Consider the following 26,389-nt stretch of genomic DNA (forward strand, 5'->3'; position numbering starts at 1 on the left):
AGGCAGTGTGTTTGTGTGTATTTCGAAAATAATTATCAAATATGATACTAACATGCTTTGAGATTTTTTCCTTTAAGTAAAGAGAACATAAAACTTCTCAGATATTTTGGGAACAGCCAGGTAGGTTTTGTCTTTTTATCTGTGTAATAAGAACAGCCTGCAAAATGAAATACTAAAAATATTGCTGTCTTGATTTCCCTCTCTCTTTGAACACTTGAATTATGATATCAGTGATAACTACAAACTTGGAGTGCAATATTAAAGAGCCCTTTGTCAAGGATCTCCCATGGGCTTTTAGCCCGTGAACTTGAAGGTTTTGTATTATAAACCAGAAACGATGCAGACATCAATCTATTAGTGTTTTTTTTGTGTATACTATTATTTTTGTATGCTCAGCAATTAGAGGAGGCGGCTGTAGAATTTAAAAACTCTTAATAGATTAAAGTTGTGTTTTGTTGACTGTTTCAATGCTTTACTCCTGAACATTGTATTGAATACATAGACTGAAGGAGTTTCCTCGTAGCAGACTGAAGACGATCGTTTCTGACTCTCTGACATCTGTGCAGGCTCAGTTTCCCACTTCACAGATGGAATAATCAGGTATGTGAGTATTTCACACATTTTATTACAGCAAAATTTGTGGAAAGATTCAATCCCCCGTTGCCGTGGAGCACAGAACAGGATGTGGGGGCTAGAAATGGCAGAAATTAAACTTCTGGGCAGCTGGTGTTTGAGCCAGCGGTGTGCGATTTGGAGCTGCCGCTCTGGAGCGGTGCCCTCGGCCCAGGGCCGTGCGGGACGCCGCTCGCTGCCCAGAGCTCAGCGCCGCTCTGCACCCCTGGGTTCCTGCGCTGCCCGCTCCTGCCGGGCCGGCCGTCACGTACAAACACCCGTGGGCGCTTGAGCAAGCACTGAGTTTCACAGACATGTGGAAGGGTGGATCTAAAACATTGGATTTGTTTACTGCATTTTTGAAACACAGACTAAGAGCTCCCTAAAAGCCAGGAGCAGTTAAAAATGATTCATGTCTTGATCACCATCTGTATTTCTTTTTTTCTTCAGGTTTCAAATGCCAACAATTGAAGGTAATGAAATCGAGAGAGAAAATGCGGAAGAGCCACAGTGGAGCACTCGGGAGGCACAGGTGAGGTGCCTTGATGTCGCGTTCAAAGGCTCTGGCGGCTCTTCCAAAGGAATGCTGGAGCTGTTGGTAATTTATGAACCAGGGCTGTATTGGGCTTTTATTTTACAGCTGAGGCAGAGAAACTGTTCTCTATGGCATACTGAGTTGTCTGGAAAAGTCAGGAGGAGAAACCAGAGGACAATTTTCTCCTCTCTTTAGTGTAAGAACAAGAACCTCCACACGCTGTCAGATCTGCTCAGGCAGCGAGGGTTTCGTTAACAGAACTATTGGTAAAGACAGTAGGGCAGTAAGTAGATTGTTGTAAATATGTGAAGTAAATGCTGTCTTTGATTTTTTTAATTTGTTCCTGAAAAAAATGTAGAAGTTGCAATGGACCTACCTGAAACTGAGGTGAACATTCTCTAAAGTATGCTGTTTGTAATTGGGGCGGTAATGAGGATTTAGAGAGATGAGTGAATGAGAAACTATAACCAACTCCAGCAATTATGTTAGCTGAATCAGTTTCAGTTCAACAGAGGCAATAGATGAGACCACAGCAAATAAGATGTGCTTTTATAATTAAAAAAATACTAAATCTGCTTTTAAAATAAATCCGGTTTGAAATCAAACACAGCTCCAAATGGCCATTAAACTTCGCTAATTCAGGTTTTTGGCAAGTACCTATTGCTATGTGTGATCTGTGGGTAAAATGTGTTTTACAGCAGCTCTGTAGCACTGACAGCATCGGTCAGTCTGAAAACACAGGAACGAGCCTCAGCAAAGCTGATCCGTGCCGCACAGCACAGTACTGACACCTGCCTTCTGGAATGAGCAAACTAGGCTTTTCTTTTTGTAAAGTATTTGTGTTCCCCATCTCTTCAAGTAACTTGTGTTCCCGCTGCTCGCAGCCTGTCGGAGCGGTTTGTGATCGTCCACCAGTCCAGCCCACTGAGATCGTGGCCAAGCCCAGGGTAAGTCAGCCAAGCATTTTGTGTTGCCTTCAAACAGGGTAACGGTTCTGCACAGGTGACAGTGCAATGGCTTTAAATGAATGTGTTCTTTCTCTTTTTATCATTTACGTCACCAAAGGTGAGAAGTCATTAGATGACAGCATAATTGAAATTATATATTGGGACAGAATACACTTTGACACTGTTCTGTGGCATTAGTATGTTAACTCTGTGTGCATACGTACCTCATTTCTAACTGCTACACAGAAATGAGGAGATTATTTTAGAATCTAATAATTACTGATTTCAGAGGGGAAAGGCACTCCTCATTCAAACGAGAATATTTCATTTTTAACCAATTAAAACCTCTTTGTGCAGCGCAAGGCTAAAGTGATTGTGGCTTGACAGTGCAAACTCTGACTCAGGCTCTGAACCCGCAGGCTGGACACGCTGCAGCAGCGTGGGGAGCGGGTTTCACCCCGGCTCTTCAGGTGCGAACAGTGAGGTCACCTTTGCCGTCCCAGCGTTAACTGAGCACGGGACTGGCGTCAGGAGCAACAGAATGGACCCAACACCACTCATGTACTGGTAAATATTCATTTAGACTAACAAGTTGTTTAAAAAAGGCAATATTGTATCACCTAAAACAAGCCCCTAGCCTATTGCATAGACACGGGATGTTTCCAGTACAGACAGACATGACTCAGAAGTTTATCTTGGGTTTATTTCATAGTTACACATAGCCTACAGCTTGCTTTCACCATTAAATGTTGTCATGAGATAGACAGATATATATATATATATATTATTTGTGAACAGAAATATATGTCTAAAGAAATAAAGCAAAGCAAGAACCCCATGCTGAAGAGCTAGCACCTTTTGATTGCATAGTTCAAAATTTCCCGCGATTCTCTGCACTGTGTTGCTGAGACAACTGCTTAATTATTCATACCAAATCATTTTGAGAGAATTGCTGTGGTCCTGCAAGGAGCAAAAATTGTAAATGGAAGCTTGGTCTGAGAATGAAGTTTGGCCTATGAGCTATTCTCATAGGAAGATTTTCTATATAAAAATATACCAAGTTCTTGAACTTTTTAAGCAAGGCGAAGGAAATACTTATGGCTGGTTTGGGGAATTAAAGATTCAGCTGAAAATACATCAGCTCTGAGGTCAGTGGCATATTTAGAATTAGCATTTGCCCTGTTGTTGCACTGAAATACATAACTCTGGTATTTGCCAACTCGGTAGCTAAGTTTGAGTTGTGTAGCTGGGGTGAGTTGAGACATTTTCCTGTGTGTTTTAGGTTCCCCTGCGCAGGCAGATGCAAGGTCAGCGTTTTTCAGTGAGGTATTTTTAAAGTTCCCCATGAAGGTTGATTCTGGGGTTTGCTTCATCTTCAACAGGCAGCAGTAGATAAAGTGTCAATGTGAGTCCGTCTGTGCCGGAACCAGCCACTCGTTGTGTATGGGACTTCAACTGGTATCCCGCTCACTTCTCAGCGGGAGGAGACAGGACAGAAGAGGAGGCTAATAGGAAAAAAAGGAAAAGGTTTCACGCTTATTCCTTTTGTGTCTCAGATTGCATCGGGACTGGCTGGAGAACAGAAGTCAGTCATGTCAAGAAACCCAAGTCCACACAAAAGCAAGGCACAGCGCTCTCCTGAGGGAAACATAAGGGTGCAGAAGTACAGGGGAGACTTGTACACAGCTGTTAACGGACACAGGTAACCGAGTTCTTTATGGTGGGGATGAGACCGTGTTTTCCATATCTTCATGCTTCCATGTCCTTAGTGCATTCCCCAGCCTTTCTCACTGTCAGACCGAACCTTTTTCGGATGCAGAATAGCAGAAAGTAAAGCACTTGAATTCACCTTTGAGCAGCTCTGGCTTAGGGGCTTCTTTCATTCCTGAAAGAAACAAGCAACTTGTTAGAAGAAAAGGCACAGACCTATTTCTGTTTATAAAGCAAACTTGTGCTCTGTAATGTACTTCTTCTCTAACAGCCTGACTTCAAGGGGCCCATGAGCTTTTCCTCCCTCACAAACGCTCAGCAGGTCTGTGCTGGTGAGGTCCAAGCTGTGGCATTAACCTGTGAACAGTTTTGTTCAGGAAGGGCAATGTCAGAACTGACACGATTCACTGGCTCCAAGAAACGCAAAACTGAGGACAAGAGCTTGTTCTGTACTTGGGAAAACAGCCAAGAATGGGAAGTTATCAGCTACCTACATAGCAGGTACTACAGAATTTCTGCCCTAAAAGTTTTCTCTAATGTAACTGGGATTGATGTTACAAGCCACATTAAGGTACTTTCATTTGAGTATCTTTAAAGGCCTGAGCATAACAAATAATCAGTGCTTGAAAGCCTGTGTAATGTACCACCTACTTCCCAGTATAAACCTGGCACTATGCAGCGGCTCATCAGTGTTACTCTTCAGTACTGAGTGCAGACAGACAGACCAAGTGCTTGCTAAGCCTGGAGTAAAGGTGAACTTGGCACTGCTCACATGGGATTTATCAAGTTCATCTTGCAGCAAAGTAATTTTGTTTCAGCTGAAAATTGCAGCAGTGATTGATAGAGTGCTTGGGAAACTAAAATACAAACAGTTCTCATTGGTGTAATGATACTGATCTCTTCCAATGCACAGTACACTAATCTTTCACATTTTTTATAAAGTATGACTAACTTTTCAAGCAAGCTAGGAGAGAGGGGAGGTTGGGCTTTACTTCTGTAATTTTTTTCATTACTGTTTAACTCCTGGACACTTCACTAGGTTGATGTGCAACTGGAGGAGTTTTAGAGATCAGTAAAAAACCTCTGCTGTTTGCCAGTGCCCTCTACCTTTTATTTTCTTAATCCTACTCCAGGTAACATATCCTTCTAGAACATGCCAGATGTTTTACCCTTTTTCTACTCAGGCCGCTCACATCGTTGTGTTTCTTGGCCGTGTCCTCCCACAAAGCTGCTTTCCTACCCCTGTTTATGGTGCTGCTCGGCCGTGCTGTCTGCAGCCAGCGCCCCACAGGAACTGGCCACACTGACCTTTCTCAAGCCTTTACCTGGTCATTCAGACTTGGCAACATGACCTTGTGCCCTGTAACAGAAATAGCTCCTGTGTCTTACTTGCTATTCCACTTGGGATCACTCCTTAAAAAGTCACCACGCTGCTGCGTTTCCTGGATTAGTCCCTGCCCTGGCTCACTGTGGGCTTCAGGGACAAGGTGCTTATGATGTTTAATAATAGTTTGGAGTTACCTTTTGTTAATTTTGTTGAAGGTTATTATGTGTCAGTGAAAACAAGGAAAGGCTGTTTTATCTATACTCCACCCCACAATTACTGCCCTCTTGCACTAGAGAGGGCAGTTCCGTGACTTTAATCAGTCACGTTGCTTTTTGCAGCCAAGTTCAATTAACACTATGGCTTTCTCTCAGCTGTCAATCTTGGCTAATACTTTCTTTGAAGCTAAATTGAATACTTAGGAATTTCAGAGACTGAATAGTCAATCTCCAGGTAGAACTTACCTGTTTCCATATCTCTCCAGTCCTCTCAATTACAATAGTCTGTGATTTATTGACAGGTGATGTCGCCTTGTAGTCGTCAGACAGGAGACCCAGAATAGGATACTGATTCCTGTACCTGTATTGAAGAGTTGCAAACCTGTAAACTGAAATCTGCCCACCCCTATCCAGATCACTGACTCTGATCTTGCCACATCATCCTTCCACTCATCAATCCCCAAAGCTTTTCACTAGTAACTAAAAGGCTGATCCAGTCACTGAGATGTCACGTTACCATGCTGGCCACCCCTCCAGCTGCTTTTACAATAAGTGCTTGGTGTTGAATCCTCCCCGGACAGGAAACCCTAGTTTGGCTATTTCCCCGTCAGTTAACAGACAGCATTCAGCCAATTTCAGGAGGCAAGAACTTGGGTAACAGAGGCTTTACACTGGAAAATCAAAAGGATGTATTGTTAAGAAAGGTGAATAACCACATTACTTCTTAGTGATGATAGTTGTTACACCAGGGGATGGATTGCCTGATAATTTCTCATGCTTCAATCTGAAGAGTTCCTGAGAAAAGCAAAAGTAAACAGTCGGATGAAACAATGTTTTCTGAAGCATTAGTTCACTAAAATCACAACAAGATAGTTGCAGAAATGCCTCTCAAAAAGCCGTCCAAGCAAGCCTGCCCCTCCCAGAGCCTGGCAGAGGAATAGTGTTCAGCTAAAAACAATCCTAACCCCGACTGCTCAACCAGCAGAGTACAGGTCACTTCCAAGTAAACTCCCACCGACACCACAAGTGGAGGCTTAAAGATAAAAATTCTTAGCAAAGAAATTAGTTGTATTATTTTACCTCTTGCTGCTGTTTGATAACGGCATCTTTCTCCTCCAGCGTCGATGTCAGTTCATGCAACCTTATTTGCAAGTCACTGTTACTTCCTTCTCTCCGTGATATATCTTGATGGAATTGGGATAACTGAGACTATAAAACATAGTTAAGGAACAATCAGGTGTTTCGTGCTCCTTGCAGGTTCCCTTTTCAGTATGTTTCTAGGATTCTGGACGTATTTTTTTTCATTAAAATCTTTACCAGCGAGACCCAGTGATTTTCAAATAAGAATGTTGAGCTGCACAGTAAATTCAGAAACTGCTAATTGGACTGAAGTCCAGTATCAATGTAATGGTTTTATAATGCTGAACAAAGCTAATACAACACTGAACAAGTTGAATTGGCTTCCAGGGTGGGACAATATTACTACCATGATTTAAATGAGAGATGTTTCCTACATACAGTTTTCACTGGGATTTATTTTTGTTTTCTGTTGGGTGTCTTTTGGCTAGTTTCTTACTTTATTAGGACACACAACACCTCCCTTTAGGAAAGGCTGCTAGCCTCATTAATCACACATTTCTGTATCAAAGGAATTGTTGTTTCTTTGGTTGCGGGGTTGTTTAGTTTTGGTTTTTTTTAGTCACAGTTTTATGTTCTACTCTAAGGGTTTCTGAGCCCTCGTCAGTGTCTATGTATAAGGTAATTGCAGAACCAAGAGATATCTATAAAGTACACATGGTAGATCTTTCCTGTTCCTTAATTAAAAAACAAAATGCTCACCTGCAGTCACACAAGGTGAGAAACACACACAGCAGGTGAAACGGCTTACCCTGAGACTGCGGATCTCACGATCTTTGTCCTCTCTCAAGTTATTGATCATCTCTACGTAACGGCTGGAGAGCTCATCTGTGGTGGTCTGGAGCGTTGGACTAGAGCAGGCCTACAGAAAATGCAGTAGTTTTTTATTTTAAAACCAGCATTTTTGTCATTATTTTTCATGCATTACACATCTGTGTCTGTGAAGAACAGCCACTGAACAGAACAGGCGAGCCCGTTACCTGCAGCCGGAGGCTCTGGATCTCCTGCTCCAGGGCGCGCTTGCCGTACTCCAGCTCCTTGAGCTGACAATCCTTGTCGCCCTCGCTGAGCCGCAGGGAGAGCAGCTGCTCCTCCAGCGAGCGGCACCGCGCCGTGCTGTCCCGCAGCGCCTGCTGGGTGAGGGCAGAGACCAGAGACGGGCGGTGAGCGCGGGGTCGTCCGCAGAGCTCACGGGATCACGCGCGTGCGCCGGGCAGTTACACGGGACTGGCTGGTTTGGAGCTGACTGTGATTACACTGAAAGTATGGGTTTAGATTTACCTGCTGCTGGCGATTATTCTCTCTCAGAGAAGCCAACATGGTTTCGTATTCTTTTACTTGAGAATCTTTAAAAGCCAAATCCTTCTTCAGTAAGACATTGTCGGTTTCTAACTTCTGCAGGACAAAAGTGTTTAGGGTCAATAGCAGCAACATTTCAGTAAACTTTTCCCACAATCCAAGTGCAACACACTGAGTAATTACTAAGTGATGTTTTAGAACTGAGAAAACACTCCCTTTTCCTGAAACGGTGTTTTTTAAACTACACAGCACACAGGTGCCCATCACAGTGGTATTTGTGGCTTTGTGTTGCGTGGTGAGGCTGGGATCCGGACACTGCTCTCAGTTCCACACATGGACACCAATCCAGCTTTAAGTCTAATTCCACTCAGCAGTGTCTTTTCTCCCTTTGAAAGCATTTGGGTTTTTAGGCTTCAACAAACTGAACACAGGAAAACCAGTGCTAGAAAGAAACGTAACCTCATCCGCTGTGTGAGTGCTGCAAGTCATTCACAAACCAGCCATTTCCAGCTCACAATTTCCATTTCCTCGTAAGGATGATGCCACAAGAATGAACAGCCAGACTTACCCCCAGGTCATCCTGCAAGTGGCTGAGCTCTTCACGTAGATTTTTGAAAGTGGAAAGCACAAGTCTCAAAGATTTATCCGATGTCACTCTCATCTAGGAGGAGAAAAGAAGGATTAATTAGCGTGCTTTGTTTACAACGTGCTTGACAACGGGTTGGACAGAAAACTCCTCTACAGTCGAGAGAAACTTCACTCTGAGAACCACTGCATGTCTGGCTTTGAATTGCCCACAGTTTCTACAAAGAAACATTTTCGTGCACTTTGTTCTGCAAATGGCATAGTTTGTGTATTACTGCTTTGGAACACAGGATCATATTTTTAAATTGAAGGAACAAGAGAGTAAAGAACTGCATTTGTACACCAGTAAAGGGAAAAATACATGTGTGAACGTTGCACAATCATTTTTTGAGTGTTCAGAGTTCTGTGACTTAGGCAGATTTGAAAAAATTCACTCCCCTACCTGAGAAGCCAGAGAGGAATGAATCATCATCTCTGGGATCTGGCCAAGGGCGCTTTCTGCCCACGGGCAAGACAATTTAATTAAAATTAAAAAAATAAATTAAATAAAAGAGGCCATACAACTACCTCCTCCCTTTGAAAGCTCCCAAAGATTAAAGGATTCAGCTGTATGAAAAGGAGAGGCAGTAACGCACAACAGCCTAATGCTGATCTGTTTGTTCTTTAAATGCATGTTAACAGCTCTGTATTGATTCATATTAAAACACAACTGTTGCATTTTATGATACATTTCTAATACCTGAAAGAAGAAAAACAGATTTTGAAAGAACTATTCCTCAAGTTTTGACTCAACTGGAAGGGCTGAATATTCTATGCAAAAGATGTATTTTTTACTATCTGGACAAAACTTAAATCCTCCTGACTGTTTCTGTTCCCCTGAAACTTGCCCCTAGAGGTTATTTGTTAAAACAGAAATTTGTTGATCAAACTGACAAAAGCCATCAAGATCTCCATCTGTATGGTGACTCGCCCTTGTTGTATCTTTTATCCCCATGGGTGCTACTATGTGACTGAGACTTCAGAAACAACATTTCTAGTGTAACTCACTCATTTGTTTCTTAATTAAAGTAGAATTTCAGTTTTGACTTATAGTTTCGCTTTGTTGTAAAACATAAGAGTAGATTAAAAGAAAGGATTAAGTAAAAATGGTTGAATTTAGACTATGAAAATATAAATAAATGTCCACTCACAACTACTTAGTGCTAGAGGTTGCTAAATTCCATAGGTGCCCATAGTGGAATTCTGGGCGCTCTCAGAGCTGCGCCCCGGGCGCACCCAGCACAGTCCGTGCTCAGAATCCTCCCCATGTGAAAAACAACCCCGCGTAACTCCGGCCCAGAGGCTGGACAGGTCTGGAGTCCCAGCGCACGCTCGGTACGGGTGCTGACCAAATCCGGTTCCCCAAAAGACAGGTGCATTCTTTTAAGCACACGTGCAAGAATATAAAACCAGGGGGACTTTCAGAAACCAGGGAACCTGTGTTTCAGCTCTTTCACACAGAGCGAGCTGCACCAGCTGCCTGGGACACTGGTCTAACGTGGGGTCACGAAATATTTTGGTGTCAGTGTCCCTCTCCCATGTAAAAAAAACAATTCCAGTTGGAAGGGACTTGCAAAGTCACCCCTGTCCAACTGTCCTAAGTTACAAGCATTAGTAGCTGGCAACTGACATCCAATTCAACATGCAGTAAAGCACCTACTATTTGCCTTTAGCTTTTAAAAAAGCATTAATATACAACACAAATAAAAAGATGAAAGATCTGTGTTCTCCTATAATTGGTCTAAAGGCAAGGTGGTTTCCAGTGAAACTGCAAGAAAGCACCAGTAAATCTCAGTTTAAAATACACAGGTTGTCTGTGGAACTGACGGCCACGATACGCAAGTTGGAGGCACCTGTACGATTCCTCACCCTTCACTAGAAAAAATGGAATAAGCAGAATACAGAGTGAAGTATGTTATGTACTGAATCCCTGGTATGTGTAAGGCTGTTTCTAGTTACTACAGGCTTACACACTCCCCCTGTACTCCATTCACGTACCTGGAGGAGATAACGAATCTGCTGCTTTGTTGCCTCAGACAGTCCTTTAGGAATTAAATCTTCAATATCTTCATTCTAAGCAAAGAAGGGAAGAAAGGGGAGACATCTTGATTAAGAATTTTGCCTGGCAGATCATAATGTGGTTTCTTCCATTATTACACAGGTCTACTATGAAAAGCATGCCTAGTACAAGGCAAATAAGAATGAAAAAGATCAAAGTATATCCAAAAAATTTCCAAAGTCTCATATATGTTTGGCATATTAAAACTGAGATGAAGTAATACATGAAGCATATATTCAAATCATCGAGTTTAACATTTATTTTTTTAAAAGCAGTATTCAAAACAATCCCCTCTCAAGAAAACCGCTGATGCTAAAACAGAACTCCCAAGCAGTTTATGATATGAGTAAATCCCATGTTTCTAAACAATGAACAGACTGTCAATGAAGACGACACAGGAGATACTGCCAGTGGCATTGATTCTCTAATCCTAGACAAATATTTCTGCTACATACACAATGCCTTTAGAAATAACAGAGGTGCTGATGACTGTCCTGGCCCAGTTCACAAACACGAGCTTTCTGCAGAGGCGGGAAGCGGCGCTCGTCACTTCTCGCGCTGTGGGGCAGCACCTGCTGCCAAACAGCCCTGTCATTGGCAAGAGAGTCAAAGACCCTTCACAGAATGGGCAGTGAAAGCCCACGTAGCTCTGTAAGTTTGTGTGACAATGGAACCACTGCTGGCACAACAGGAAGGCTTTCAAAATTTGACTCTCACTCTGGAATAATGCAACTCTGAAAGGTTCCTTTCAATATTACTGCATTTGCAAATACATGTCTAGCAGTAGGTTTCAGGCTCTGAATATTATTAACTAGCAGGAATCATTAAGTAACAAAGACCAGCATCCTTCATTAAAACTGCCTTGCCTTAATTTGCTGGCAAATCCACACCGCTGTTACTAGCGCTACACGTCAGGAACTGCTTACCCAGAGCGTGCCTGATGCTTACCTGAGATGAAAATTCAATGTCGTGGTTCCTGTAAAACAGACAAAAACCAAGGGACCCATTAACAGAAAGTGTATTGAGAACTGCTCATGCCCACAGTCCCAACTATATAAAGATTACCTTTAAAATATGGAGCAAGGAAGGTTCTTTATTGGATCTAGAGCTGTTGCCTTTTAAGGTGCTGGGCAACAGGAGTTGTTAAATATGGCTCCGTGCAGAAGTATCTGAGGAGGCTGGAATCCCAACAGCAGTCCAGTGAACACAGGCTGACTATCTCTGTTTCTCTGGGCAGTTATCCCAATTATGTTTGGTTACCCCAATTACATTGTTAATTGCCTTGGTAATGGTTGACCCAGAACTGTTGCAACATATTGACATACGTGAAGTGTTTATTTAGCAATGTCAGGTTGTGATGCTTAAATTCCACTTTTCCCCTGCAACGGGACCATTTTCTGATTTCACTGAGCCTGGAAAGCACCAGACTGGACTGGGGGGAAGAGGGAAGGTGATGGTGAGGGAAGGGGAGAACATGGGGAGGACTCAAGGTTACCGGCTGCTGTGGTCTGCATTTCTTTTCAAAGACAGTCCATAGGGCTCTGCAGATACATGCTCAGCGTTAATTTGCGTGCAGATACTGAGCTTTATGCCAGCCGTCTATTAAGCTGTGATATAACACCATGACAGAACAAAGGAAATGGCAATTTAGACATTTGGGTTGTTTCTTTGAGATGTAATAATGGATTTGTATCATTAAATATGTGTCAGAGCACACTGTAAATATACTCAGTTGCTCTATATGCAAACAGGCATGGAATAAGTAATTCCTATTGCATATTCATCTAAATTCGAAAAAGCATCAAATTCAATACATTTACTTGGCTTACAGCATTTTTATGTCCTCAGTCACTCTGTGAATTAGATTAATGTGTAAAACACCCAGTCAATTCTAGTTGTCAGGGAAAAAAAAACCCAAACCAACTTGCAAACAATCCTGTCCCCCAGCTGTGCAGTGCTGAGGTTTCTGGAACACCCAAATGGCAGAACGGAGATGATGCCAGTACCTTCCTCCTATCTTTTCCACGTGCTGTAGTAAACAACTGTACAGGTCGCTGGTCTTGCGGTTCAGCTCAGCAAGGAGCTCACCGAAGTAGCGGCAGTCCAGCTGGTCGTGGTTGTCCTGGGAGCAATTCACCTGGCAGACAATACGCAAGATCATAATCGAGTTCTCTTCGGAATGAAAGCAGAACATGAAAATGCTACAAGGATGACGGATTTGATTCTGTTCACTCTTACTAATTGGCAATTTGTTAACACTTGTTTTCCTTGGTATTAATTCTTCCCTGTCTTCTGGTTTGCAGTGAATGATATAAAAATAAATGACTTCCTTTACAACAGCAGGAAGTAATATATCTTCTACAGCAATGTCATCAGCATTACACTAATACGGGAAGTACTGAGAATTAGGAAATCTCATTAATGTACACGCTTGCCTGGGGGCAGCACCCAGATAAAACCAGGCGGGTGCAAGATTCCCCACTGCAAAAATGGTGTTTGTGTTGCCACAGTTCAAATGTTTGTGTGTGAACAATAAAAAGAATCTAAACAGCAGCCCCAGCTGAGTGCACATAACTGGGTTTATGGGAGCATCTGGCTATAAAAGATTCTGCATAGGTCTAACACTGAGGCCACCAAGTCTGTTTGTCTCACCACCTATAGATCAAATAGGTGCATAGGAAGGACCGCTACACTCCCTTCCCCAACTGAAATAATAGTGCACATGTATAGCAAACCTCCTACAGCCTCAGAAACTCCAGAACTTAGAACCTGGTGTAAAATGAAGGGTGAAGGAAGCCAATTTTGTGCTTCCAGTGAATCTATGTCAAATACTTATACATCAAACTGAAATATATTTGAAATCCTCCTTGATCAGTTTAGATAGAAAGCAATCCTGAATTGACGTCAGTTTATAAAATAATGTATCTTTTCTCCAAAACTAGCGGCATAGGTCTCACATTACTCAATCATTGTTGTAAAAAGACTGACAGATGAAACCTGATTCAGTGGGTAACGCTCCCAGATAAAGAAGAGAAAAAAAAGCCAAACCAGCAAGACTTGACACATTTAAATGACAACAGAATGATGATCAGTCAGGCCTATGCCAACAACAAACAGGATACAACACCTAAAACAGCCTTTTGCTTTTTTTTCTTAATAGCCTGTGACTGCGTCCTGGACAGTTGTGACAGTGTCTGCAATCACAGCACACAGAGAAGGTACCTGCAACAGACCCACAAACTCTGCCCTTCGCTCACAATGCAGGATCATTTTGGTTGGAAAAGACCTTTAAGATCGTAAAGTCCAACCATTATCGCAGCACTGCCAAGTCCACCACTAAACCTCGTCCCTAAGAACCTCATCTCCGCGTCTTTTAAACCCCTCCAGGGATGGCGACTCACGTACAACTGGTGTATAGTGCTTAGTGACCCTACTACAAGTTTGAGCAAAAACTTCTGAGATCGGGGACTGGTAGTTTTATGTGTCTGTAAAGTTTTGTACTCTGCATACCACACAAAAATACACTGTGAACAGTAAAACAAGCAGCAAATGGTTCTTACCGGTTCGCAGGTTTGAACCGTGACCCTCCTCACTGTGTTTCCCCCGCAGTCATCGCTCACAGAGACTGGAAATACTTCACAGGGGCTGCTGGTCTGCGTGTGCTGGCACTGGTGTGTGACTGGGGGCTGCTGGCAGGGCTGGGCAGGGTGGCACTGGTCCGGGGGAGCCTGGCACTGCTGGGAAAACTGGTACTGCTTCTCCTGGAAACAACAACGAACCTTCTTCAGCTGCTGCACTAATGAGATGGAAGCTCAAGATGAACATATAAATGGATGAAATGTGGTTTTGCATGGGAAGACTGATGACAATATTCAAATATTTTAATAATCCTAATAAAAATTGCTTTTTTTCCAAACTGAACATGAGTTTGCCTTTCACACATCAAGGTTGTAATTCACCAACTCCTCAAAATTTAGTAGCTGCAAATGAAAAGAACAGACAGTTCAACTTTCCTGAGTTGCACATTTAATTATGTTGTTACTCTTAACATACTTGGGCAAGCAGGACCTGTGTGATCTAACTTTAAAAACATGCACATCCTGTTTCATTTGAGTATCTTCAAGATAAAAAAGAGCTCCAGTTGAACCGAGTTTTTGTTACTTCTGTCAGAAAAAAATCAGTACAGGAAATGGCTTGAGATATTTCCCTTATAAACATTTTCAGCAATTCCAGGTTCAAAGTGTACAATATATAAGGGACAGGTATCTTGTTTCCATAATCAAGAACAGTGCTGTTTACAAAGCCATCCACCAGAACAATAAACTACAAGCTAGCTTATGTCGCAGTCAAAACAACCCAGGAACATGAGGTTTCTGCTACCATCTCCATTTCTTTTGCAATATATAATATAAACAACAAACTTACTTGCTGTGGATTTAAAAGCTCATATTTTCTTATTGTCTTTTCATAGATTACATTATTTCCAGGAAAGAAATTCCCCCCTCTAAGAAATGGGGATAACGGCTCCTGTAAAACATTTTAATAAAAACATTCATAAATGTTGTCAAGCAGCAAACTCAGAATTAGTGTAATTTTGACTAAAAAATTATAAGGGGCTTTGTAATTTGAAGACACATATACTTTGAGATAGTTCTTTAAGGTATGTCCATTTGGAAACAAAGCAACTGTGCTTCCATCTAGACAATATTTGAAATCGACCCAGCAGAAACAGAAGCTGATATCCACTAGCAATGCTATTGAAGCACATGAACAGACTTCCCTGCTCAGAGGTGGGAAGCCTGACTGGCCATCTTGTAGAATTTTCAACCGCTAATAATTCCATCTCTCCCCATCACAAGTATGGGCTGTGGGACTCCAGACCATTCAGCATCCCCCACGGAGGCAGCTGAGCACTTCACCGAATCACATGAATTAAGGGAGGAAAAATTACACAAGCAGAACTTCAGCACTTCACAGTTTTCCTACCTGATCAGGATTCTCGATAATAATCCTTCGAATAGTGCCCTGCAGGGAAGAAAATAAGTTTCAGTGATTATTGCACTTTAAAAGCTTTTACGCTGAGAGCTCAAGCTTATGTAGATTCCCAAATCTAAATGTGGCCATCAGGTATCACCACACTGAGATCACTGGCTGCAATCACCCAGCAGTGATTTTAAGACAGGGTCTTTCCACCCCCAAGGAAATTAGCCCCCACACAGCGTGACAGGACGCGATCTGTTAGTACCAGTATTAAAAGTTTGTTTCTTCTCAGTCACCTCGTTGCAGGTCTGTGGGAATTAGTCCTTATTTTCTGTAAGTGCCTAGAGAACAGGATGCATATCAAAGCTGCCATCCTGGAGTACACCCTCAAAGACCTCATGTCCCTGTTCCACAGCCACCGTCTTTTACTTATGGTCTTAAGTATTCAGGTCAGCTGGTGTAAATGGGTGCAGATCTAAAACACTTTCTTATTTCACCACGAGAAGAAAATTTGTGTTTTGCTTAAGCACGGAAATGAAAGGGGCAGAGGAACTGCCAACAAACCCGGAGGGTCACTACCCAGCACAGCAACCAGTGGAAGTTGTTTTAAAACAACGTCACAAAACTCCCTAATTGACACCTATGAAACAAGATGGCCACACGGAACATCTGCTCATTCTTGAATGAAAAATGAAATACGCCTTTTTAAATTACAGAAATCTATAAGTGGCAGTTTTGTTCATTTTCAAATAGATTCTTACACTTTTTTCCCCCAGCACTGTCTAGAAGCAAGTGGGGACACCATCTTCCATCCTGTGGACCAACATCAATTAAAACAAATTGCACTCTTTGCCTCGAGTCTCCATGTCAAGTTCTTCACCCAAGTAAGCAAAATTCCCACTACATCTAATCTAAGGATTGGGTAATTTGTTAGTTTACAGCATACTATTTATCCTTCCTCGCCGTACAAACTTCCAATTTTCATAGCAAGTCATTTCTTCCCTTAACCCGTGGGCAGTGCTTGGGAAGCTGTATTGCTGCAGTTCAGCCTCGGAGACATTCTGAGCCGCACTGAAGTAGGTCAGCTGTTTGTTGTGCAAGTTTAGGAAGCCTGAAGCAGTTTTCCAAATCTCCAGAGAATGAATCATAACAGCACCAGGAGAGAGAAATCAAAGTAGAAAAGAAAGCTGTTTTAGCAGCAATCATGGTAATTGAAAAATCTCAAAATCATAACTGCTGCAGGAAACTTCGAAAGCTGCTCACTCCTCCTCCCACAGCCGTGTACTTGAGGAAGGTCGTAAAGGAAAGGAACCCCCCAACGCCAACACAACTCCCTGTGTTGGGACATAACACTGAAGAGAAACAACGGGGAAGTGTAGAACATACAGCCCAACCCTGACATCTGAAACCTACAGAATTCGAATGAAAATACTTAGGAAGTGAACGCTGCGCAGCAGCAGCTCTGTCCGCACTGGAGCACCTGGTGCTACAACAACGCGGGTGCCATGGGAGAGCAGAAATGGTTTTTATTCAGAGCTGATGCCACTGTACAGCACACGAAAACAAGGTGAGCACTGTGCATGAAAATAAAAGTCACCTTTTCAGTTTACTGATACGTTGGACAAACCTGCCTGAAGTAAATCGTGCTGCCACAGGGCTGTGGAATATGCAACTTGCCCTGTCCAGTTTAGAGAGGATAACATGTAAAATTATTTTATCTAGTTACCAATGTGTTCTCAGAGAAATACATTCAGAACTAAGAAGACTGGAGTATTTTGAGCTGAAATACACTCTTATAATATTCAAAAGGACAGTCTTATTATGCGTGGAATATTGCACACAACCTAAGACTGGTTTGCTTGGATAAAATTGTGCTTTTTTTAAACACACCAGACGTCTTTCATTTCCAAAGAACTTTGATGCAGATACATCTCCTTCGCTCCATCACGAACGGGGATTCGCCTGCCCTTCCTCCAGCACCAGCTGAGCAGGCTGGACCCGCATCCCACGGGAGGGAGCCGAGGAGCCCTGAGACCCGGTGCCAGCCCCAAGCGCCCCCGCGCCTTCCCCGCTCCCCCATCCGCACCAGGAGGCGCCACCGCCCGGCCCAGAGCTGCTCCCAAGGGACGCTCACCTCTGGCTCTTCCATTTTGCATCGCTCTGAAGGAGCAGAGCTGGGGCCACTCTCCATCACCTCCTGCAAGGCTTCGGAGATGCAGCATTTAACGCGGGGAGCCCAGCGCTGCTGTGGATTTCAGTGGCACGACCGGGCTTGGGATTTAACGACCTGACTAGTTGTTCTAGGTCTACGTTTCTAAGGGTAATTTCAAAAGGTACACGCCAACACTTCCATGATGATTCTTGCTAGTCTTTAAGATTTTAAAGTAGGATTTTTAAATTTTAAAATAAGCATTTCATAGATGTATCCAGTTATTGCATGCAAATTCTATGCAAAAACAATCAGTATACTCTTATTTCAACAATTTCCCTTAGCTAGAGAAAAAAACAGCAACTAAGGCAAGAATTTAATCTACATCAAACTCCTTTACCCATAACCCATTGTCTTGTTAATTACAAGCAACCCAGTCGTCTAATCAGAAGGGATGAGTTACACTTGGCAGCTGAAATACAGAAACAGCAGCGCTGTTTGAGTCTGTTTCAAACCATACAGACAAACCTTACAAGCTGGTTAATATTATACCGTTTTCGTGATGGGAGGCGAGAGCCCTCAGCACTTCACAGGACCCAGCCCAGCCATGAAAAGATCTCAGACGATCAACAACTCCTACAGAGGCTTCCAGGGTTTTGCCCTCTGCACCCACAGCAGACGTCTGGTGTCTGCCATCTCCTAGAACATTTTTTCATGACCACGGTGAAAGAGTTCACACAGGTAAGCCATACTGGAAGAGAATTTATTCTAAAGAAAAATCCTCATTTAGATTAAGCAAATGAGAGCAAATTTGCCTTGATTTGCTCCAGATGAAGCTTGCCATGGCTGGGAGTAGCATTTGGCTTCTACATCAACAAAGTTAGACTGAAAAAGTAAAGAGAATTGAATCCTGGATGACAAAAAGTACGATTATTTGTGCTATATGCACACACCAGTTTCAGACTTTCCCTCCAACTTATTAAAAACGTACACAAACACAACAGAACACAGCAAGCAAACAATAAAGCAGTGTATCAACAGAGCTGCAGGCGGTTTTTTATAATTAATCTACAAAAGCAAATATTGCTCAAAGATGGCCCTTTTTCTTATCAACAGTAAGAAGCTTGAACTGCAGCTCCAGGCTGCCATTAACTGAAAATTCTAGCGTGAAGTCAGAAGATCTGTGCCAGCCGGGTACCACTGCATCCCTTGGCTTATGCAGCTGGACCTGATCTGCTCAAAGGACAACTGACTCGATCTTCTGGAAGGTTCCTACGCCCTCCCCAGCACCTCTGCCTGGCAACCCCAGTCAGCACCTTCTGTGCACTCCCTGCTGACTTCCCTGTTACTGTTTCCTTCTTTAATAACTTCCTAATAGTCTTTGTTAAGCACCTTCCCTCTCCTCCCTTAAAACTGCAACCCAAACAAACCCAGGTTTGAACTACGCCCTTTTTTGGCTTTAAAGTCTAATCCCGCAAAACACTTCAGCAAGGCATTATTTTTCATCGGCGTGACTTAATGGATTCAGTGACTAAAACACACATTGAAAATTAAACATACTTCGTAGAGTAGAGACAGTATTTGAGGCTCTAATCAAATTGTTCACATACTTATCAGAGTAGAAGAAGCCTGGGACTGCGGTAGTTATTCTAATGAATATTTAATTAATTGAACGCAATTCAGACTATCATCCAGCCTCGGTGAGTAGATCGCTTATCTGGGAGGTGAGAGACCAGTGTTTACACTCCTGCCCCACACCTTGCAACAGAGGGACCAACCGCTTTGCCACAGTGGGAACGTGTCTGTCACATCCACCCCACACACAACCAGCAGAGAAGCGGCTCAGTGTCCAGAACCCACAGAAGCCGCCCAGCAGAGGAAGGCAGCCCTTCAACTCTGCAAACGTGGTACCGAAAGATCAGGTTTCACATTGGTCTTAACTCCTAGTCTCTTCCATAGTTAATGATTTTAATACCACAGGAAAGAAATATAAACAAAAGCTCAACTTGAAATAAATAAGCATTCCCATATTGAGTCCTACAGACATTCCCATACTGAGTCCTACTTGAAATTAACAACAATCTGAAGAAGAAAAAGTTTTGAGAATTCACTCTCTTCTCCTTTTCTGTTTTATAGTCATTGGTTTCAAGTTTTAAGGTTTAGCTAAGATATCAATTGCATATGTTAAAATTATATAAATTCCATGAATTCCTTCAAGCCATTTCCTTAACTCACACACACAGCAGCAAACCTGCTAAACTACATTGTGACGACTTTGAAAGCAAAGCTAAATCGACTCTATTACTTCCCTGCCTGCCTAGTCACACACGTTATTAGCACCACCGATTTAAACACAACTATTAAGCACACACACCTTTATATTATATTTACATGATTAGCAGCAAATAAGCAGAAAAGAGTTTTTGTGCACATCCCATCAGTGGGAAAGGCAGCACCGAGCTCCTGCTCCGGCTGCATTTTTACAGTTCCACTGATAAAATGGGTGAAAATACTTCAACAAAATAAGGTGTTTGGAAGTTCAAGTTTAAAAAACACACAAATCAGAGTTGTGAAACAGGAAACGAAACTAAAAGAGGGTAAATTCTGACAAGACATGAGGAAGAAATTCTTCACCATGAGGGTGGTGAGAGCCTGGCCCAGGTTGTCCAGAGATGTGGTAGATGAACCATCCCTGGGGACATCCCAGGCCAGGCTGGACGGGGCTCTGAGCAACCTGAGCTGGTGAAGATGTCCCTGCCATGGCAGGGGGGGCACCGGGGGGGCTGGGAAAGGCCCTTCAACCCAAACTGTTCTATGATCCTATGAACAAATATGGGATCTATTATCTATTCAAAATGAAAAGGAGAAATTTAAAGCGAGAGGTATTTAATAGTTCCAGATTGAAACAGGTTACTGAGGTACGAAGTTTTTGCTACTTCATCAAGCCATGAGTGCTTTCATCAGCTGCCCATCTCAAAGATAAGATCCTCCCGGTCGGCGCGGCTCCGGGCCCATCCGCCACTGCACGATTAAATTAATTAGGGGGTTGGGGGTCACACTTGGTCAAAGGAACGGCCCCGCTGTGCTTTAAAGACGACCCGCAACCGCGGAGCCCGCAGGGAGCGCCCGCGCCGGGCCCCTCAGGGCAGCGGAGGCCCAGGCCGGCCCTCCGGCCACAGCCCCGCTCCAGGGCCTCCCCCAAGGAAACGTGACAGGAGCGGCCACGGTTTTGCCCAGACGGGTGCTTTGTGGAAGGACCGAGTGTTTTTAACGGCCGTCAGGCGCAGGGACGGGTCCCTCAGCTCGGCCTGAGGGGAAAGGGCTTTTCCAAAGGAAAAACCCCGCACAGGCGGGGCGGATTGAGAAGGGCTCGGGCGGGCTCACCCCCGCAACAGGCGGCGGCCCGGGGCTCCTGCACCGGGAACCGCGTCCCGAGCCTCCGCTCGGCTGGGCGGGACCTACGGGACCCCGCGGCCACCCCGCCGTGCCCGGCGGCACAAAGCTCGCGGCCCGGCGCTGCCTTTGCACCTGGGGCGGCCTTTGGCTTCGACTCCGCCTCAGCCCGGGAGGGAACGGGGCACCGCGGCGAGCAGGGGGAGCGGCGCCCCAGGAGGGAGGGGTGAGGGGGGCAGGAGCCCCCGCGGCGCTCCCGTACCTGTTGCAGCGGGTCACAGCCGGAGAGGATCTGCTGGTAGCCGTGCGAGCACTCCATCGGCGAGGCCGCCCGGGAGGAGCAGGACGTGCTCACCCGCCGGCAGCCGGGGCCGTAGGTCCGCACCCGGTCGTACGCCACGCCGCTCTCCTGCTGCTGCTGCTGCTGGTGCTGCTGGGGCGCGGGCTCGAAGCAGGGCAGGGGCCGCGGCGGCTCGGGGCAGGGCGGCGGCTCCCGGCACGGCGGCGGCTGCGGCGGGGGCTCCGGGCAGGGCGGCGGCTCCCGGCAGGGCAGGGGCCGGGGCAGCGGCTCCGGGCAGGACGCGGGCCGGCGGGCGGGGAGCGTGCTGTAGTGCTGCTGGCGCCGGTAGTAGTGGTGCTGCTGCTGGTGCTGCTGCGAGAGGTGCGGGGGCAGCGCGGGGGGCTGCAGCTGCTGCTGGCCCCCGTACATCCCGGCCGCGCTCGAGCACCGCTGGCTCCGGGGGAGCGGGGCGGCGAATGCAGAAGGCGGTCAGGGCAGGGCGGCGATTAGTACCTGCGAGAGGGCCGCGCCTTGGGCAGGACACACCTGCGGCTGGCAGAGCCCCGCGGCCGCCGCCCCCTCGGCGGGCAGCCGGCCAGGGGGATCCGCGGTACGCGGGGAAGCCGGGGCCACCTCCGCCCCGCCGACGGCACCGCGGACCCCGGGGTCGTGCCCGGTTCCCCGGGCGTGTTTTGCAGCAGATTCACCTTCCTCGGGCCCTCCTTCCGCCCGGCGAGCAAATACCGCCCTCGGATCCAGGCTTGTGATACGGCACCGTAATGAAACCTCGTAATGGAAAAAGCAGAGGAAAAACAAAGCATAATGCCGTTTAATAAGGCCCTTTGTTATTAATCCATTTACAGTGTGTAGGGGGAGCGTACACACAGGTATCAGCCACTCAATCAAATGACTCAAATACTTTATCAGGAAGTTCCGAACTGAGCCGTTGCAGGAGCCATCGCCTTCCCGCCATGCAGCAAACGGCGCTGGAGCAGCAGGTGTTGGGGAAAGAGCGTGTTTGCTAAACGCATGTGTTCCTGCAGCTGCATGGCAGAGAGCAGGCAGCCAGGTGCACTACAACACCACGCTTCTCCAGAAAGGAGGGAATTAGTTGTTATCCAAAATCTCACTCCATAGAGAAGAATGAGAATTCCAGTTATTTCTCAATCCAGCATATTTTGGTTTGGGTTCCTTTGCCTACATCAGGCAAGCCCTAACTGAGAACTTTGTTCTGCAAGGTAATGTAGCAATAACATAATTGCAGAATCTTGTGTAATAAATATTATCCTTTATAATATAATCCTTAATAATAAACCGTAGATTCTTAATTTTGTCAGTTTGTTTCCCCTATAAGGAAACAAATTCAGGTCACACAAGTTCAGGTCACACAAAATAAAAGAATAGTTTCTATAGTACCATGTTATGGCAAAACACCTTTGACGTAATGGAGCGATACCGGCTGTGTACATGACGTTACATTGGCCATTCGCTGAAAGCTCTGTCTCACAAATTCAAAAGTGCTCACAAAATCTGCTCAGCAGGCGGCTGGGAAGTGGGGAGTTTCGGGAGGAGATCCTACAACAATTCAGAATTTTAAGGTACTGTGACACCTGGAGATACATCCAACCAATATGAAAAGTTTCACTTCTCCTTCAGGCATTAAACCCAAACAGACTTACAGTTTATGTCTGAGTGTATATAAAAAGCCATTTGAGGTAAGTTTTATCCCACTGGTTTGAAAGGGACTATATGCAATGAAAACCTGTGTTCTCCTAAAACCTCACTCTTGGTTCACTGGCTTGAAAAATCTACTGATGGCTTCTCACAAAACAACTTCAAATACAATTTATTGGAAAGCAACAAAATATTTTACACAAAAATTGTTTTATGGGTCAGTAGGAAACTACAGAAACTACAGCAATACTCCTTAGGGGGGAAAAGTGCTGTAATGTAAAATGTGGAGAACACTCGTGGTGAGCCAGCTCAGGAATCTCAGCAGAGTGTGTGTCCTGCCCTGTTTAATAAAGAGTGTCCTGGAAATTTCTTACAAGGGTCAGCAGAAAACAAACCCTAAGTCATCCTATTATAGTGGAAGTACAAAATAACTTCCGGAAACCTTTGTAGATGTGGCGAGGATTATTAGAGTCATAAATAATAACAGTAAGTAATATATGCATGGTGATCTGTACCAGTTAATGAAAAGAGCCTCAAACAAAGCAATTGAATTTTAATGTGACCAAAGTTTTGTATACATCTAAACCCGAGAGTGATACTGCATTCTGTACCTTACACGGTGTTACCTGTTCAGTATGATTTCTTGCTGTGACAGCTGTGGCTAGGAGGAATAAAACTGTATTTTGATATAAAATAGGAGACAAAAATACTCATTTGGAAAACAACTGAAGAAAAAAAATTCTGGTGTCTACACTTAAAGTATTGAAAGTATTTGTCATATGGGGTTGAGAAACTGTCTGAAAGGGTGGAGGAAGAGAGGGTTAAGAAGCTGGCAAGCTGGCAGGCAGCTACACCCCATAAGCAGCTTGATGAGGCAGAGATAAAAATCTGCTTTCAACTGAAAGGAAGCTTGCGAGCTGGAAGGGGAAGTCAGAACCAGCTGGGAAGCTGAGGCTTCGGTTGTCTGATCTTCCCTTTGAAGGAAAAGCCATAATGCACTCGAGGTTTGGCGGAAGGTGCCTGTCTGCAGAGCCTGAGCCAGGCAGCCCAGGGCAGCCACCTTGTTCCTAATTAACCTCTTCACCCTGGGCTCACTGGTTGGGGCTGTGCGGGTGGTGGGACAACCCCTGGCAGAGGAAGGAGCCCCAGCACAGCGGGACAACCCCTGGCAAAGGAAGGAGCCCCAGCCAGATGCCACCTCTGTCCTCGCTCCTCACAGCTGGACAACCTGGCTGCAGAGCTCTGCTTGTGCTTAACCAGCAAAAGCTCAGCGCCCTTACTTTCCCATAAAGATGAAGCCAGGTGTTTTCAGACAAGACAGCAAAAGCTTAGGGTATGTTTTAAAAACTCTTGTTCGCTGTGCTGGCAATAAGTAATGATCAGACCATAAAGTCACTGTTCCAAGTTTGAAGGGAAACTCTCTTATTTAAGTTTATGCGCTTCAAAAAAGAAAAAAAAAACAAACTCATTGGAATATACACAAAAATCTAGATTTAAAAATTGCATCTAACGATTAATAGCTAGGTTGATTTATAATCTAAAATTGGCAAAGGAACATGCAAATACATTCCCACTATACCAGCAGAAGGGAAAAATAATCCTTGTATTATATGACAACAGTACACAGAGGGACAAAACAGAACAAAATCACTTTGTTTTATAAGAACACTGGTTTTCTAATGGCTGTCAGTACCTTCAACAACTCAAAAGCTCAGAAGGTTGTATTTCATTACATGAAATTTAATAATGCAATACTGTACTTACCCTTAAGCAGAAGTTACTCTTTTGTTCTGACCATTTTCCTGTTTGAATTGTTGAGGTTATTTAACAGCCAATTTACTTTGTTTCAGATAATTAGTACTATGCATGAGATTGGTGATCAAACAAAAAAACCACGTTGAGCAACTTTTCTCCTGTCCATTAAAGACGTTGTTCAGCATAGTAAAGCGTGAATACCTCATTTTAATTAAACACTACCAGTCGTCATTTACTAAATATGACCACAAAAAATAACTTACGAATATAACATCATATACCCAATACATAATTTTATCCAACAATGAGGGCTAGTACAAAATAAATAGCAAAAGATGATGCTAAACTTTCCTCTCCATGATGCTGCGGAAGTCCTGTGAGCACCTGTCAGTGGTATCTATATTATGCTGTCAGTTCTAATTTCTAGTTCAGCGACACCGTAAGAAGCCTGATGGAGGGCCTGCAGTCATGTGGAGCACGGCAAGGAACAGCTGATCTGTGGAGCTCGGTACTTTCAAGTTTCACGCCAAGGCAAGATACTAGATTCATTATGACCAAAGAGCAGGAAATTAGTTCGATTCCAAAGCAACAATTTGCATTTCCATGCATTTGCCTACAGAACAATCCTCATTATTAAAGGAGATAAAGGAGCTGGGATTGTGACATACTTTAAAATAAATGTTGGTACCTTGGAATTTAGGGAGAACAACACAGGGATTTGGGTGTTTATCTTTGCTTTTACTTGTACTGAAAATGTGTCCTAGAAACAGCTGGTCTGTCTTTAAAGAAAATCTGAAATCATTAATCAAATAACACAGAAAACTCTTGAGAATTTGTGTAAACATTTAAAGTGCATAGAACTACTACAAGCAACAGAATAAGTTCTTAATGTTTGTAAATAAAATCTAGAATAGACTATTTTTCCGCCCAGTAGCCTATCAAGAGTAAGCAATTATTTAAAACATACTTCATTTCAGATGGATTATTATCTCAACATTATTCAACTGCTACAAAACTTTTGTATGGCCAAGTATGATGACAACAAGTTAAAGTAACAGATGTAATTAAGAGACAGTTATTTGGTCAATGTATGCCATAGCTATACACAGATAGAGCAAAACATCTAAATAGCTGAGGCAATCTGGTCACAGCGACCGGAACAGGAACAATTTAACCTGCTCCATGCTGCTGCGGCCACACCGCTCCAGTATCTGAACGAGCAAACTGCAATACCTGTGCCTTACCTCCACGTTGTGACCTACATAGCCTCTCTTTTATACCATAATATTCAGCTAAATATATTTACACAGTTAGGGGTTATATCTCTTTCTCTCATGAAATTCAGTTGTTTGTTTGGTTTTTTTTTCTGTAGTTTGTCTCCCTTGGAGTGACTTCAATTTTGCTGTATTCCTATAATTTATACACAAAATTTCAGCTGTTTGTGTGAGTACAGAGTTTATGCTGTTTCATCTTTATGTGACATGGAAGTGTCTCCAGATTATGGACGTGTTCAGCAAGCTTTTGGTTCTGCTTAAGTAAAACTTCGTGCCTAATTTAATTTCATTTTTTTAAATTAAATATTCTATTTTAGCCCTTAAATTAAAACTTTCTTTTTTGAGAAAGCTTACATTTCTGATTTGTCTTTTACTGGTCAGGTAGAAAGCAAGAAACCAACTTGATAACTCTTTTTTCC

General features: G+C 43.9%; 1 protein-coding gene across 2 annotated transcripts; it reads right to left on the bottom strand.

Annotated features, from left to right (window-relative positions):
• Positions 1 to 2,776: 2,776 nt before the first annotated feature.
• POF1B (POF1B actin binding protein) lies at positions 2,777 to 21,969 on the bottom strand. 2 transcript variants are annotated; one of them, XM_065077855.1, is made up of 15 exons: positions 21,250 to 21,969; positions 15,452 to 15,490; positions 14,891 to 14,992; positions 14,026 to 14,226; positions 12,472 to 12,602; positions 11,414 to 11,441; positions 10,405 to 10,479; positions 8,351 to 8,443; positions 7,765 to 7,878; positions 7,464 to 7,613; positions 7,235 to 7,345; positions 6,427 to 6,555; positions 6,068 to 6,141; positions 5,593 to 5,707; positions 2,777 to 3,979 (listed from the first exon to the last, which is right to left on the bottom strand). In XM_065077855.1, exons 1-15 carry the CDS (start codon positions 21,694 to 21,696, stop codon positions 3,974 to 3,976), a joined length of 1,815 nt encoding a protein of 604 aa, XP_064933927.1. In that variant the 5' UTR covers positions 21,697 to 21,969; the 3' UTR covers positions 2,777 to 3,973. The 2 variants fall into 2 exon arrangements, with proteins under 2 accessions (XP_064933927.1, XP_064933926.1); XM_065077854.1 differs by having other exon boundaries at positions 7,464 to 7,616; positions 21,250 to 21,963.
• Positions 21,970 to 26,389: the final 4,420 nt, after the last annotated feature.

Source organism: Columba livia, chromosome 12 (genome assembly GCF_036013475.1).
Source record: "Columba livia isolate bColLiv1 breed racing homer chromosome 12, bColLiv1.pat.W.v2, whole genome shotgun sequence".
NCBI lineage: Eukaryota > Metazoa > Chordata > Aves > Columbiformes > Columbidae > Columba > Columba livia.